The sequence below is a fragment of the Ailuropoda melanoleuca genome, chromosome 16 (genome assembly GCF_002007445.2).
Source record: "Ailuropoda melanoleuca isolate Jingjing chromosome 16, ASM200744v2, whole genome shotgun sequence".
Lineage (NCBI taxonomy): Eukaryota > Metazoa > Chordata > Mammalia > Carnivora > Ursidae > Ailuropoda > Ailuropoda melanoleuca.
The window spans coordinates 45558649-45574771 of record NC_048233.1 but is presented as its reverse complement, the minus strand read 5'-3'; the positions used below and the strand labels follow the sequence as shown (position 1 = coordinate 45574771).

General features: G+C 54.2%; 1 protein-coding gene across 1 annotated transcript in view; it reads left to right on the top strand.

Annotated features, from left to right (window-relative positions):
- The window catches only part of DKK3 (dickkopf WNT signaling pathway inhibitor 3), a 35970-nt gene extending 22786 nt beyond the window's left edge, over window positions 1–13184 (top strand). The window contains exons 3-6 of the mRNA XM_002925297.3: window positions 8247–8339; window positions 9429–9573; window positions 10537–10693; window positions 11629–13184. Of these exons, the coding sequence (XP_002925343.1) occupies window positions 8247–8339; window positions 9429–9573; window positions 10537–10693; window positions 11629–11848 (615 nt within the window). The 3' untranslated portion in view covers window positions 11849–13184. The remainder of the gene's footprint in view (window positions 1–8246; window positions 8340–9428; window positions 9574–10536; window positions 10694–11628) is intronic.
- Window positions 13185–16123: the final 2939 nt, after the last annotated feature.

The window sequence follows — 16123 nt, the reverse complement described above, 5'->3', positions numbered from 1 at the left end:
GGCGTGACTTTGACAGGGGAAACCTCACTCAGGCCTAAGGAATGTGTTGGGAAGTTGTGAGCATGGGCCTGGCCCTCTCTGTAGGCTGGCACGAGGACAGGATCCCAGGAGGAGGAAACAGGCTTTTGTCTGGAACACCCTGTCTCCATCCCTGAAGACATTGGGTGGTGTGAAGGCTGGCGCAGGGAGGGTGCTGCCAGAGGGCGCAGTGGGGTGGGGGCTGAGACAGGCGGGGGCTGAGACAGGCGGTGGGGGAGGGGCAGGAGGAGACGGAGAACTCCAGGACGATTTCCCAAAGGATCCAAGGCACTAAAGGGTCTGGAGAGGGTGTTCTCTTTAGCTGTGTGCCACCCTAGCCGGGTGGGGCGGGGGGGAGACACTCCTCTTTTACGGGCTGGGTGACCTGGGGAAGGAAGAATTGGCGAGTGGCCCCTGGGACCCAAGCTGCCGCAGATATCAGAACTTCAGATAGCTGCCATCAGCTCCTGGCTCCTGCTGGGTTTTTCCATAGGGCTGGCTCTGCTTCGTGGGTCCGGCCAGAACTCCTGGTGAGGTTTGGGGCCCCCACCTGTCCTGAGCTGGCTGAAAGTTTCCAGTGCAGGATCCAGGAGAGGCAGGGTGGGGGGCACCCTGCTGTGTTCGAGATAAATGCGCATTTTGCATGTTCCTGCGACTGGCCTGGTTTTAAGGTCAAAAAAAGGCTGAGGAAGGGGAAAACCTGACTTGGAAATCTCGTGCAATGAAGGGAGGCTTCCTGCTTTCTCTCAGCACCTCTCCTAGCCTGGCACCAGGGCCCAGCCTCGGGGACCCTGCCCTCCTGCAGAAACAGCACCTGGGCCCCCAGCAGGCCTGCTCCCGGGGTCTGACCTGTCTCCGTAGAGCACTGGGTTGGGCTTGAGCGCTGGCCTTGCCACTTCTTCCCCATGACCTTGATGAGTGATTTCATCTCACTGCCTTGGTTTCCTTGTCCATAAAATGGGGCTCCTCTTGTTCAGTTGGAAGACAGAGAGGGTAGATGATGGACGGCAAGGTGCCTGGCACCCACGGGCGGTTGAGTGTGTTGTTTTCCCTGGCACATCTGCTCTTCCCCCTTGGTCATATGCAAGTCCTGGGCCGCCTCCAGTTCCACGTGACTGTCCTCCTCCCTCCTTCCCAGAGCCAAGGGCTCCAGGGTAAGCAGGAGGTGGGCTTGTGGGGAAGGGTGAGGAACCCTGGCTTGATCTGATATTCTGGGCCTTTTCAGTAGAAAAGGTATTCCGTTAATAGGACGAAATCAGTGGTTAAGCGTCTGTCTGCCTTTGGCTCGGGTCATGATCCCAGGGGCCTGGGATGGAGCCCCGCACAGGTCTCATTGCTCAATGGGGAGCCTGCTTCTCCTTCTCCCTCTGCCTGCTGCCCCCCCCCCCGCCCCGCTTGTGGTCTGTCTCTCTCTCTCCAACAAATGAATAAATAAAATCTTTATAAAAAAAATTAGGAAGAAATCCACTGGGTCAAGCTGAAGCTGAAGCTCGGAAGGTTGTTCAAGCCTTTCCATGGGCACTTTAAAGCTCCTGTTGTGAGCGAGCACTGCAGAGAGAGGGGCGCCCTGGGGGTTAAGTCCTGGGGGCCAGAGACTGTTCTTGGAGCTGGTACCTATCATCCCTTCTCATCTGTGCAACCACCACAGGAAGTTCTCATTTTACAGATAAGGAAACTGAGGCACAGAGAGGCTCGGTCATTTGCCCAAGATCACTCAGCTTGTAAGTGAACCCATATTCGAGCCCCAAACCTGTGTCTGCCCCTCAGGCTGCTCCAGGGACGCTTGGCGCCGGGCCCATGAGGGGTGGAGGAAAGAGGAGTAAGCCAGCAGTGTGGGGAGTGCAGGGGCAGGGCTGGGGAGGGTGGTGTGGGAGCAGGCACTCCCTGTGGGGACGGCTCTCCTGGGTGCCCAGGACCTTCTGGGGTTGGCAGCCCCCAGTCTGCGCAAATCAGGATGACTGTTCCCCACAGTCCACTCTTCTGTGTGAGACCATCTCTGCTCAGGAGGTGCAGGGGTCCGAGAACAGCCCCCGTGCCGGAGGGGCATCGTTTATCTTACAGACTGTACCGTCTGTCATCCTGGGAGCATTCAGGGGCACAGCCACCCCCTGCTCAGGGCCAGAAAATGACCGTCCACCCAAACCTCAGTAAGGAGAGAATGGGCCTGGGGTACCAGAGCCTAGATCTTTCTGGCTGATGGGGGCTCAGCCAGGAAACCATGTTCTGGTCCCTGAGGTTCAGCACCCTTCAGAATATGTCTGTCACCTCTCTGTCACCGCAGGGTGACGCCAAAGCTCAGGAACAGGGGCCGAATGTGGTGGAAGAGCCAAAACAGGGAAGATGGGGGCCGTCGCTGGCTGGGGGCAGGGCCTGGGTTCAATTCCTGAGGTAACAGAGCACCTCAGACTGGATGACTCGTACGCATTCTCGTAACAGTTCTGGAGGCTGGGAGCCCACATCAGAGCAGGGCTGGTTCCTTCTGAGACCCCGAGGAAGTTACACATCCAGGCCTCTCTCCTCAGCTTGTAGGCAGCTGTCTTCTCTCTGTCTTCACGTGGTCCTTCCTCCACGTGTGCCTATGTCCAAATTTCCCTTTTACAAGGACACCACGTCCACTGTAATGACCTCATCTTAAGTAATTCATCTACAATAATCCTGTTTCCCAGTAGGGCACTGAGGTGCTCGGGGTTAGGACTTCAACATATGAATCGTGAGGCATATAATTCAACCCACACCGGGCATTTGGAGGCAGCAGGGTGTGGTGGGAAGAGCGAGCCTTGGTGTGGGGTGGGGGAGAAGTCTGAGGGACTTGGGTTTACATCTTAGCTTCTGAAACTCCCTCAGTGACCTTGGGCTCTGAGCCTGTTTCCTTATCTGCGAAGTGGAGATTGAGAAAGTTCCTCTGCTCATTCCTCCCGTATCCTTCTAGTGAATGGCAGCTGTGCGCCAAGTGCATGCTGGGGGCTACGTAGTGGGCGCTGACCTCACAGGGCCCTGGATAACCAGGGAACCCACTAAAGCTCAAGCAGGTGCAGACACACAGTAGGTGCTCTCTGAATGCCCACTGTTGCCCCCTCCCCTCCAGCTGCAGCGTGCGAAGCTCTGAGGTGGGCGAGTTTCGGTTGGTGGAGGCCCCCTGGGCCTCCATGTCACGTGTTCTATCCAGAGCCTTGGGCTTGAGTGGACACCACGGATAGCCCTGGCCCAGGAGGGGTCCACCCAGGTGGCCTTCTCCTTAAGGCCTCACGAGAACAAGACAGCCCGGGGTTCCCAATGAGCGTGGGCAGTGCCCCTGGCCAGCGCAAGAAAGCCCAGTGTGGCGGTGCAAGGGCCATGGAGAAGCTGTGTGCCGCTGCCCCACACGGGTGCTCAGGAAAGCCTGACAGGGCTCATGCTGTTTTCTCCCCACTGCTCTGGGCTTCTGTCTCCTCTGATAAACTCTGAACTGGAAAATCAAAGACACAGAACAGCACCATTGCCGTTTTCCACTATTTCATGATAGTGTCGCAGCACCAGGGCCCTTTCCAGGCCCAGCCTCCTGCCAAAGCGCCGCCCCACCTCGCACAGCCTCCTAACCGAGGGGCCTCCGGCCAGAGCGTTCTAAATATAGCTTCCTCCTCCTCCAGACAAGAAGGCCGATCCTCTGAATGGCTTCCGTCTGTCCTGACGGCTAGCCTCAAGGCTGTGTGTCAGCCTTGCCCAGAAGGATGGAGGGAGGAGCCGCCCGGACAGGGAGTGGCCAGGACTGGAGAGGAGGCCTGAAGCCCGGGCGGGAGGGACACTGAGACCCAGATGCCATGGGGCCGTGGCCTTGGCCCTGTTGTTCCTGCCTCGTCACTGGGGTTGTGTGGGGTGTGGGGCCCTGTCGCAGGTGGGCTCTGCTAAGCTGTGACCGAGGGCTAGGAGACTAGGCCGTGAGGAAGGAAGAGAAAAATGGTGCTCTTCTGAGGGGGTTAGCGAGGACGTGTGCCGAGTGGCCGCCGCGCCGGGGCTGCGGCAGGACCCGTGGGTGGCTACGTGGCTCTGCGGGACGGACCCTCGTCTGGCATCTCCTCCCGGCTGCTCTGTGGCACTCAGGGGACCCCTACGGTCGGCACCGGGCTGCGTCTTTAGTTTTGGGGTAGCATGGCGTCCCTCTCCCAGTCCCCACGGTCTCAGAGGTACCCCAAGCACAGAGCCTCTGCAGCCCTTTCAATAGAGAAGCGGCCATCCTTCCGAACTCACCTCCTCGGCCGTCCTGTGCCCAGTGGGGTGCTGAGGCCCCTTTAAAACATCAGCCCAAATGGGAGCAGGTAAGAGAAGCTGGAACTACTGAGTAGAATAAAATCCTAGCTGTGCTTGGGAGACACCAACCCATGACCCACAGCCCCCACCCACTCCGTTTTGCTCACGGTAGGAGGACCTGACCTGTCCCCCAGGTCTCTAACGCCAGGAAAGGTGGGACGTTGTCTCTTGCAATTAAGGGGTGTTCAGAGGAGACCCGAAACTAACAACCTTATCATATGGAAAGCCTGGTCGTCCTACAAGGAGAGGCCACTCTGTTCCAGGAACTCTACTCCTATTTAGCATACAGGCCACTGCCCCTCGGTCTGACACTCTGGATAGAGATAAGTCAGGAGTAGATGTGAAATCCCCAAGTGTTGCCAGGGATAGAGACAGAGAGCTGCTGCCCCTGTGTAGACTGCCCTTCTGCTGACAGGTTGGTCCCCTCCAGGGACACTCCATGGGGATAAGGCTTTCTGTTGCTATGGCCACCGTTCATCACAGGGCACTAACTCAACACAACAGCCCTGTGAAGTCAGTCCTGTTATCACCCTCATTTTTATTTTTTTTAAGAGAGAGAGAGTGAGTGAGCTGGGGTGGGGAGGAGGGTCGGCAGAGGGAGAGGGAGAGAATTTAAGCAGGCTCCACACTAGGTTTGACCCAGGACTCGATCTCCTGACCCTCAGATCATGACCTGGGCCAAAATCAAGAGTTGGACGCTTAACCAACGGAGTCACCCAGGCGCCCCCACCCTCATTTTCAAAACCCCAAGGTCACACAGCTATTAAGCAACAAAACCAGGATTCAAAGTTTGTGCTCTTTTTGGTCTCTGTGATTTCTTCACACCTTGGAGTTCTAGGGTTTCCAGTGATGACAATTCTAGAACATTTCTAGGGGCTACTGAGCCACATCCACAACAAACAGACTGGCCGATGATTAGAACAAAAGCCCTGGGTTTCTCAGGGGGAAGTCATGCTGAACTGACGTACCAGAGCCCTAGTAGTTAGCAAAGACGTGTCAACAAAGGAAACCTAGGGTTTTAGCATATTGAGACTTTTCAAAAGTGTTTGGCAAGGTTCCGTGCCAAAAATGTCCTCATACCTAGAAGAAAATGAATTGCTTTGCAGGGAATGCTTTGTCATGGAGAACGATAGAAAGCAGTGCCTTGTAGGGATTGGTGGTTCTGGGGTCTTAGCGCATATCTTTTTTAATTTAAGATCTGGAAAAGAAGCATATAGTGCAAATACGAAGTCTATAGGATTCTTGGGAAATGAGAAGCCAAGTTGATGGAAGGTGTGTGTTTTTTGCTTTGGTTCCCTAATCCTTGCTAATGATTGTCATTTTGTTGGCCTGATTGCCACAGGGGCCTACAAGTGGTTTCATCCATCCCACACTTAACTCTCGTGCGCCCCTAGAGGTCAGGCACCGTGCTGGGCCCAGACTCGGATCACACCTAGCTACTCTGCTTTTCACAGTGGGATTCTGTGTACTTCCACTTGCTTGTTTTCACTGAGTTACTGTAAACAGTACAATGTAAAGACCTACCTCATTCTTTTTCATGTCTGCCCAGTGGCATTTCCCTGGAAAGTGACCACATACACCATCATTTAATCAGCTCCTGCTTGTTGGGCCTTTGCATTCTTTCTGGACTACAGTAAAGCAACAATACAGCCTTAAACAGCCCTGTACTCAGATACTTGCCTGTCTGGACAAGTGTTTCTGAGGATTGTCACCTGGAAGGGAAAGTACAGGGTCAGAGGGGATACACATTTCAGTTTTGTGGCAGCTACTGATGAATTGCCTGCAAAAAATATCTCCTTCAGTTTTAATTACCCCCAAAGCATCTGGCAATGCTAGTTCCTCGAATCCCTACCAATACTGGATATTACATTCGTTTCCTATTGCTGCTGTAACAACCTACCATAAACTCAGTGGTTTTAAAACAAGACGCATTTGCCATCTTACAGTTCCGGAGGTCAGAAGTCCGGTACGAGTCTCCCCAGGCTGAAATCTGAAATCACAGTGTCAGCAGGACGGCCATCATTCTAGAGGCTCTAGGGGGGATTGTTCCTTAGCCCAAGGCCCCATCCCATCTTCAAAACCAGCAACGTCCGGGGGCACCTGGGTGGCTCGGCTCGTTGAGCCTCCAAGTCTTGGTTTCTGCTCAGGTCCTGATCTCATGGTTGTGAGAGTGAGCCCTGTGTCAGGCTCTCTGGTCAGTGGGGGAGTCTGCTTGAGATTCTCTCTCTCCCTCTGCCCCTCCCCCACTCTCTCTCTCAAACGAATAAATCTTTAAAAAAACCAGAAACCCGGCGAAGCCTGGAATCTCTCACATGGTATTTCTGACACTGACTCTGCACCCCCTCCCATTTTCAGAGCCCCTTACAATTCCACTGGGCTCACCTGGATAATTAGGATTTGTTCCTTATCAGGTCAGCTGACTAGCATCTTGAATTCCACCTGTGACTTGAACGTTCCCTTATCTGTCACATGATGCGTCCACAGGTTCTAGGGACATTTCGGGGGCGGGGCATTTCTCTGCCCGCTGCAGATACTATCAGCCTTTTTAGTGGGGTCCACTCTAAGTGAAAACATGGTCTCTTGCTCTTTCAAGTTGCATTTTGTCAATTATTTGGTTAAACATATTTTTCTGTGTGAAGAGGTGGAATGGTTTCTATTATCGTAAGTTGTTCGAGTCTTTTGAATCCTTTTTCTGTTGGACTGCATTTTTTTTTTTTTTGGTTGTTTTCAATTGAGTTATACATTCTTGAGGGCAAGGACTTTTTCATATTCATGTTCACATCCCAGTGCCTGAAAATATGGCCAGATTCAGAGAAGCTCCTCAATGCCTGTTGGCCTTCCCTCCCTCCCTCCCACTGAATTCTCTTGCTTTTCTGCTTTGGAAGAAGTGTCTGGACCTGGGGGCTTCCAGCTGAACTGAGTTGAGTGTGTGTAGAGGTCATGATGGTCTTGTGGCTTACTGACTGCACCATGGACTTCTCAATCCATGATGGGCTCTGGGGTCAAACAGACTGAGTGTGCAGCCCTCCGCCCCTGGCTGGGCCTTTCCGGCATGCTGGCATTTTTGGGTTGCCGGTATGGGAACAGAACAAGCATCTTCTTTTGAGAGGAAGGGACCCTCTCGCTGAGCTGCCCCACCTTGCCGTGTTGAGGCCATGACAAGACCCACCACCAATGACCTGGCGTGGTGCAGCCCCAGGGGGGCTCGACACCCCGGATCAACCTGACTCTGCCCAACAGGCAGCAGGGAGACATTACTTTCCCCTGTCACTGACCTAGAAATGGAGGCTCAGAGAGGCCAAGGGGCCCCCCAACATGGTATGGCTAGTTTGAGGTACGGGCACTCTCCCCAACACCAGCCCTCTCCGTGGCCTCCCTTTCTCCTGCATTTCTCCAGCCTGATGGGCTGGCAGCCACGAGAAGTCACCTGGCCCGCAGCGCCCATGCCAGCCGCACCCCTGCCCCCTTCGGAAGCTAGCAGCTGCCTTTGTCTGGCAGATCCAGACCCAGGACTGAGGAGGGGGCCACAGGGAGCCCCTTCATGGTCAACAGCCTGGGCTCCAGCTCATCCTGTGCAGCTGCCCCGGGGCTGGAACTCATTAGGTCTTTTATTAACCCCATCTGCTCAGCTTGGAGACCAGCCCCGAGTCTCTGTGCTCCCTGCCTGGGATATGTGGCGGGGGGCTGCACGCAGATGCCATTGTGTGAACTGGGCGGCATCCTGGAGGGCAGACGCCCAGGCGTGCGGTGCGGGTGAGCACACTGTGTGGGCGAGAGGCTGAGGAGCTGGAGCCAGCAGGGCTCGGGAGGGAGGGGAGTCTGGAAACCCTGCTGGAGCCCCCAGAGCCTGTGGGGCCTGGGATAAAGTGGGGCTTTGCCCTCCCAGGACACTGTGGTCCGCTGCTCCCCTTCCACTGAGGCAGCCGCTCCCTCCGTCTCCGCAGGAGTGCATCATCGACGAGGACTGCGGGCCCACCAGGTATTGCCAGTTTGCCAGCTTTGAGTACACCTGCCAGCCTTGCCGGGACCAGCAGACAGTGAGTGTGCCCAGAGGCCTCTGCAGCTGGAACACGGGGGCCGTGGGGGCTGGGCTGGGGCCAGAGAAGAGAACCTGGGCGAGAGGGCCAGCAGCCCCATGGTTCTCAGTTGGGCTTCCGGAAGCCTGCAGCGGGGCTCTTAACCCTGTCCATGCTGGGAAGAGCCTCTCCATGATGCCCACTGGGGCTGACTCCTGGAGTGACTAGGAAGCCATCTGCAGACCCGCCCTGCCCCTGGGGTGACCCATCCCCAGAGATACGACCAGGGAAACCACTACGGCCCCCACTCCCACCCTCCAGAGCTTTCTCCCAAGCTGAGCTGCCCGGAGAAGGCAGAGAAAGGGCCAGGAGGAAGCCAGGGTCTGGCCCCGAGGGACATTTCAGAGAAGCAGGAAGCCAGGCAAGCGGAAACTCCCTCCACCCAACAGATGTTTTGGACAAAGCCATATGGACTCATTGACTTCGCTTGTCCTTTTACATGATGAAGACAATAACACAGCATGATAACAAGCGTGGAAAATAGAGGGCTGCGTCCTCCCCGTCCAGGGCGTCTGTGGTTGGGCAGCCGCAGTTGTCCCTCGCGCCTGCCATGTCGGAGTGGGACTGTGGGGGCCCAGGCTGCGGGGCGGACCCCCGGCCGCGGCACCCACGGGCCGCCCCAGCCACCAGGCCTCTGGGCTTGGGCCTTGAGTTAGCTTTCAGAATCCGGCCACTGCCTGCATCTGTGGGCCAGAAGCCTCCTTCCGTCCTGACCTAAGGAGCTAATAGCAGACAAGGCACAAGTCTGGGGGGAAACTGCAAAGACGCACTGCGTCCTTCGCGGAATCTCGAGTTGCGTAGGAGGACCCGGATACAGGACTCGCCTCACGGGCCCTTTTCCCAGTGTTCTGACCCCTCCTATCTCCGCCTCCTTGACTTCCCCTAGAAGCCCCACAAACCGAGGCCTCAGCCATGGCCCCGCCCAGTGCCATGAGAGCACGTGCTTAACCCACCTGTGGCATCTTCAGGCTTTCAGGGCTTGGAGCGGGGGCGGCTGGGTTCTCTCAGGTGCGCGAGCCGGCATGCCAGGGTTTGCCCACCTCCCTGCAGCTCTGTACCCGGGACAGCGAGTGCTGTGGAGACCAGCTGTGTGTTTGGGGTCACTGCACCAACACAGCCACCAGAGGAGGCAACGGGACCATCTGTGACAACCAGAGGGACTGCCAGCCTGGGCTGTGCTGTGCCTTCCAGAGAGGTGGGTAGGCTCTCCGCTGAGTATGGGGCAAGCCCTGTCCCAAGCTCCACCATACTAGGCTTCCTGGAGCCCCATCCATGCCGAACACAGCTTTTCAGGGTCCCACCTCCTGGGCAGGCTCCCAGATGCCCACTTTGTGTGTGTCCCAGCCCCACAAACCCCACCTGGAGTGGACCGCCATGTCTCTCTCCTCTTTCTCTGTCCCCTGTTGACATCTAGAAAAGTTAAGTTCCTTCAGGATGCATGAGCCAGGGCATTAGGAACACCCCCAGATGGGTGGGGTAGGAAGAACTCCTCTCCACTCTCCAAGCTTATTTCCCAGGCCCCGAAGGTAGCACCTGGCTCCGTCCTGTTTCTGAGGAGGGCCCCCTTCTATTCCCCTTCCATGCTCACTGCCGCTCCCAGGTGAGGTTGCTCAGGCGCTCTTCTCTCCTGCCGTGTTTCTGAAAACCGCTCCCTTAGCTCCCTCCCCAGCTCAGCCTCTGCAGCCCCCAGCCCACCTGGTCCCTGCTGTCGCAGCCAGTTTCCCCGAAGTCAGCTTTCAGTGTGGCTCCGCGGGCAGCTGGGGCTGCTCTGTTCTGACTCCTCAGTCTGCCTTCCAAGGCCTTGGCCAGCGGCAGCTTCTCCATCCGCCTTCTGTCTCCAGGGCTCCCAGCCTTCCTGCCACGCCCAGCCCCACGCCTTTATTAGTGTTGTGTCCCAGCCTCGAGTGCCTTTCTTACCCTCTTAATTTCTCCAGACCTTTGGCCTTAAAACCCAGCATAAGCCTGCGTCTCCACGCAGTCCTCCCTGAATACTTCACCCCTCCTGAGCCCATCCTGCCATTGTTTCTTCTCATCTCACCTCTTCAATTTTAATCTCCACGTTGTGGTTGAGGGTGGAAGGTCGGGTCTGCCCCCCATTTCTCTGCTCCCTTCCGTGCTCGATGCTGGGCACCCAGGCATGACTCTCCTCTGGCCCCAGGTCTGCTGTTTCCTGTGTGCACACCCCTGCCTGTGGAGGGTGAGCTGTGCCATGACCCCGCCAGCCGGCTTCTGGACCTCATCACCTGGGAGTTAGAGCCTGATGGAGCTTTGGACCGATGCCCGTGTGCCAGTGGCCTTCTCTGCCAGCCCCACAGGTGAGGCTCCGCCTGCCCTCCCTGTCAGAGGTCAAGAGCAGAGAGGGGCCACCCAGTGGGATCTCAGGAGCAGAGGGGTGATGTGGATTTAGTTTAGGGTAGGTTTAAGTGGAGGGGTCCTTGGGTCATCCAGATGGAGTCTCCTAGCAGTCCGATCTATCAGTCTGGGGCTCAGGAGAAGGTGTGGCTGGGGGTTTGGAGCTTGTCTGTGTGGTGGTTGAAGCTTCTTGAGGAGGTGACCCAGGGAGAGGGAGTGGAGGCAGAAGAGCTGGGGGCTGAGATGGGAACCCAGGCCCTTCCCAGTCAAGGACACACTGAGGAAGAGCTGGTAGAGGTGACCGAGAAGGCACAGAGGCAGAAGGGAAACCAGGAGAGTGGGCCCCCAAATTGGGCACCGCTAAGAGTGTCCTAAGCTGCTGAGAGACCACGAGGCCTCAGAGGGGTGGCCTCCCTGCAGTCACTACTCACCTCCCTGCCCCCGCCCCCCGGCAGAATCCAGGGTGGGTGGCTGGGCAGACACAGAGGAGGCCCCAGGTGCCCACAGGTGCAGCAGATATGGCAGTTAGCCCCCCCCCCCCCCCCGCCCGCCCGCCGGCCCGCCGGCCGCTGTCAGGGTCTGCTCCCACCTGGAGGCGCAGATGGCAGGCGGCTGCGAGGGGCCGCAACTGCCGCAGACTCTCAGGCCCCGCCCCAGAGTCCCGCGGGAGGTGGGGGGCCGCCCCCCAGGCAGTGACCCTCCCTCAGCAATCTCTTTGAAGGTAAGGTGTTGGCGGGAAGGTAAGACTCCATTGAGGCGTCAGGGGAGGTGTGAAGGAGAGCTCAAAGCGAGGGCCTCTGTTTCCAGCGCCGGCCTCCGCCGTGTTGCGAGCCCTGCGTCAGCCCGCGCCCGCGGTGCAAGCCCGGGCCCTGGCCGAGCCCGCCCCCTCTCTCCGCAGCCACAGCCTGGTGTACGTGTGCAAGCCGGCCTTCCCTGGGAGCCCTGCAGAGGACGGAGAGAGCCTGGTGCCCAGAGGGGCCCCCGACGAGTACGAAGACGGCAGCTTCATCGAAGCGGTGCGCCAGGAGCTGGAGAACCTGGAGAGGAGCCTGTCTGTGGAGATGGCGCTCGGGGAGCCCGGTGCTGCCTCTGAGCTGCTGGAAGGAGAAGAGATTTAGACGGAGGCCTGTATGCGGGTAGACTGTGATAGAAATAGCTAATTTATTTCCCCAGCTGTGTCCTCTAGGTGTGGGCTTACCGGGCTTTTTTCCATGGCCTCTTCCCAGTACATTTTCCCTCTGGCTTAAAACAAAATGAGGTGCTGCGCATTTGGCCAGCTCCCCCGGACTGCACACCATCCATCCCGGTTCCAGCGCCTGGGGAAGAGGGGGTGTGTGGGAGGGCGGCTGAACTGGTCCAGGTTATTGTCCGCTTTGCCTCTGCTGGTTTGCACCTGGCACATTTCCTTTTTCCTACATCACCTTGAGAATCGTAGGAGGGCAGGGGATGGGAAAGCATGCAGATTTCCCCATGACGGGTTTTGGGGAAATGTGGACTCTTCTCCATGTGGAGAAGACTGCCCTGCTTTGCAAACATAAGCCTGGTGAAACAAATGAATTTTCCATGTACTTCTTCCCATGGGCGCAGGCAAGCTGTGCCTTCCGCTGCTGCAGGTGACGTGTTCTGCTCATCTGTGGTATGTGTCCCTGTCCTGTCAGCAGTGTTCCTCGGCTTCTACCTCTGTGCCAGGCAGCAGTTTCATACCCTTCACCACAGTCTGGCAAGGGGAGGGTGGCGGTCTCCCCGTCTGTCAGCATCTTGGAGTCTCGGAGACTCAGGTTGCTTGCCCGAGTCACACAGCTCGTGAAGACCAGAGCAGGATTTCTCCTAGGTGTGATTCCGAGCGCATGCTTTCCCTACCCCTCCCTGCCAGCCGCAGTGCCACCGACAGGACCCTCTAAAAGGAGGATGGATGGAAATTTTTCTTTCGAGGCATATTTGGAATTAAGGTCAATCTAGTTCACTGTAAGATTACACTTCTGTTAGACATAGCATTCTCCCTAGTGCCATCGTTCTAATAGAGGAACAAATGGTATTGACACTGTCCCCCTATGGCAGTTAGTTATGGTAGTGACTTGGAAGTTACAGGATTCGTGCAGAATATATACGTTAACTTGCCAGAAACAGTACTTAAGTAATTGTAGGGCCAGGATTATAAATGAAATTTGCAAAATCACTTACCAGCAACTGAAGACCATTATCAACCACATGGAGAAAATCAAACAAAGCAAGGCTCTATGAAATATGGTTGTAATATCCAAACTGAGAGCACTGGACTGTATGCTATTCCGTAAGTGATATTTTCAGATGCCATGGACTGTTTCTATCACGTATTCATCCAGAGTTACTAAATTTTAAAAATTGCACGATTGTACAAGCATGCTTTGAGTTTTAAATTATGTATAAACACCTTTGTTGCACTTAAAAATCAAGCATAAATCACTTAAGCTATTCCTTTGTAGTTCTTGGATGTCTTTTTTCCTTTTGACTTTGAATAGGTGAAAAACACTTTTAGCCAGAAAATATAAAATGGAAATGAACTGCATTGTTAAAACCAAAAAACCCAAAAAACTCTTCCACATAAGTGAATTTTCCAGACAAGTGAAGCACACCTGTTTGAGCACCACAATATTTTAGAAATGCTCACCATTTTTGTCAGGGATTAGTCTTAAGAGTGTGAATACTTCACTGTCTTCTGAAAGAGTAAATGGAATAGTATAGGGCTCTTTAAAAAATTTTTGAGAGAGAGCATGAGTAGGGGGAGGGGAAGAGGGAGAAAGGGATCAGGAGACTCCCCACTGAGCAGAGCGCCCCACACAGGGCTAGATCCCAGGCCCCAGGGATCACGACCTGAGTTGAAGGCAGACACTTAACCGACTGAGCCACCCAGGCACCCCAGTTTTCTTTTCATTCAAATGCGGTTCTGGACCATAGGTAGGCAGTCTACCTGTATTATCTTCATTGAATCCAGTATTTCCTTCATTTAGCAGATGAAAAAAATAGCAGCTCAAAAATATTAGGTGATGGAGCTAAAAGTCAAACAGTATGTAAAACTCTGCTCAAGACATACTGGTAATTTTAAGATGAAATACAGAGCTGTTCTCTATTCAATGTCAGTCATCATGACCACTCTGTATCTTTATTACTCAGTAGGTATTTACCGAGAGCCTGCTCAGAACCAGGTGCTGCCAAGTTGATTGATAGGGTCCCCACCCTGAATGCATCACAGCCTCCCAAGGATACACACCATACCCAGCACCCACAAAACAAAAGCAGTCAACCCGGTATTAGAACAGTGTCATGGGAGCCTCAAAGGAGCACTTGGTTTGTAAGAGTTGGCATGGGAACTGTCTCTTAAAGATTGTAGGAGTTTATCAGATGGTCAGAAGGAACAGGAAGGGGCAGAAGGAAAGAGGCAAGAAAAAGGGATGGTATATAGAGGAAACAAAATAATTCAGTGCCTGGAAGGCCAGGTTTGAACAAGTGTTGGAGAAGTGGCTTAAATGGTTTTGTTCCACGAAACTGTTATTGAGTTCCCACTGTATGTCAGGCCCTGCCTACTGTAGGTGCCAGGAGACAGTGGTACGAGATCAAACTAGGTCCCTCCGTCATGGAATTCGTGTGCAGGTATATCCTGCTCCGCGTGGTCATCAGAGCTCACTTGCAGTGGGAAACTGCAATCGACAGAACACAGTTGGCAGTTACCCCTGCATGTTTGTATCTCAAGTTGGTACTCCTTAATTAAATGCGCTACCCGAGGCTGAGCACTAAGTGCACCTGGGAGCAAAGGAAGCAGAGAGGGAACATGGTCCCCACTTCTTGGGCAAGGCTATAGGGTCTACTAATAATTCCTGGCCTGGTGAATTCTCAGGCTCTAACCAGTCCGAAGACCTGCTTCTTCAATACAGAGTAGCAGGTAAGGGGAGGAAGAGTCCATGCTGTCATGGGGAAGGGGCAGAGCATTCCTCCCCGATGCTTTTTTGCCCTCCTAGCTTGGCCACTATGATCGCTGTATTCTTTTCTAAAGGGTCACACGTGCTTTCACACACTCTTTTGTCATATATTCTTGTTTCTAAAAGCCAAGTTTTAAAAACACTGTATCTTGGGGCGCCTGGGTGGCGCAGTCGTTGAGCATCTGCCTTCGGCTCAGGGCGTGATCCCGGCATTATGGGTTCGAGCCCCATCAGGCTCCTCCACTGTGAGCCTGCTTCTCCCTCTCCCACTCCCCCTGCTTGTGTTCCCTCTCTTGCTGGCTGTCTCTATCTCTTCAAATAAATAAAAATAAAAAATCTTAAAAAAAACAACACTGTATCTTAACCAAGTGGTCCTATAGCATCCTTCTTCCCCACAGGAACAACACTGAAGGAACATCTGGTTTCGTGTACACCTAGTCTCGATTGGCCACGAACTTTAGTGGGCCCTGAACTCCCTTGCAAACCTGATAAAATTACTAGCCCCCCAGAAAACTATACGTTATGCACAGTTTTGCTTTTTTTAAAAGACTTTAATTGCCTTATAAGGCTTCTAACTACTAGGGACCAAAATATTGGTTTTTCAAAAATTAAACGGAATTTAGATGGAATAGTTTCATTTAGCAAATAAAAAAAAACTTGCTACTTCACTTCATCATCTAGTCCATATACTTTAGACTACAGTTGGTAAGTCACAAGTACAAAAGAGTTGGTCAGGGTCTTAATGCTAAACAAAGGGACAAAATTCAGAGGGAGAACTTTTCCAATCGGAAAGCAAATACTAGCAAATGAACCAGAATAAACGATTTTATTGTATTCCATACATTCACAGGTCACTTCCAGATTTAGCAACGACACTGATTAGCAATGCTCTGATTCTGTGCACTCATTTCACTTAGACCACATTGTAAGTTTTCACTCTGTCCCTCTCTCCTGGCCTAGAGAGGGCACAACACCCTTCCTAACGGTGCAGCCTGGCAACGATTTTCTAGCTGGGGCTCAGGCTCACAGCCTCCCTCCCCCAGCCCTCATTTTCTCAGAGTCTGTAAATACTTTCCATTCATTATGAAAGAGACCATCGAATACTCTAGTGTGGGGCTCCTTCACTTTTTATCGTGGCTATCAGCCCTTGCTGACACTTCCTTAGTTCGGCATGTGGACTTCCAGCGAGCAAGCTTCTGCACAGACCAGCTAGACACAGCATGGTCCGGAAACCGCAAGCTTTTGTTTCTTTGACCAGAACATACCCCTTACCCTCAGCACCTGCCTCAGATACGTAGGTACTTGGTTCTCACCTGGCGTGCCTGGCTGACGCAACCCCATCTCTCCCACAGTAGCGGCTCTTCAAAACCGTGGCCTGACCTGGAGGAACAGGGTCACAGTTTATTGCATGTGGCTTGTGTCTCCTGCCCCACACAGTCC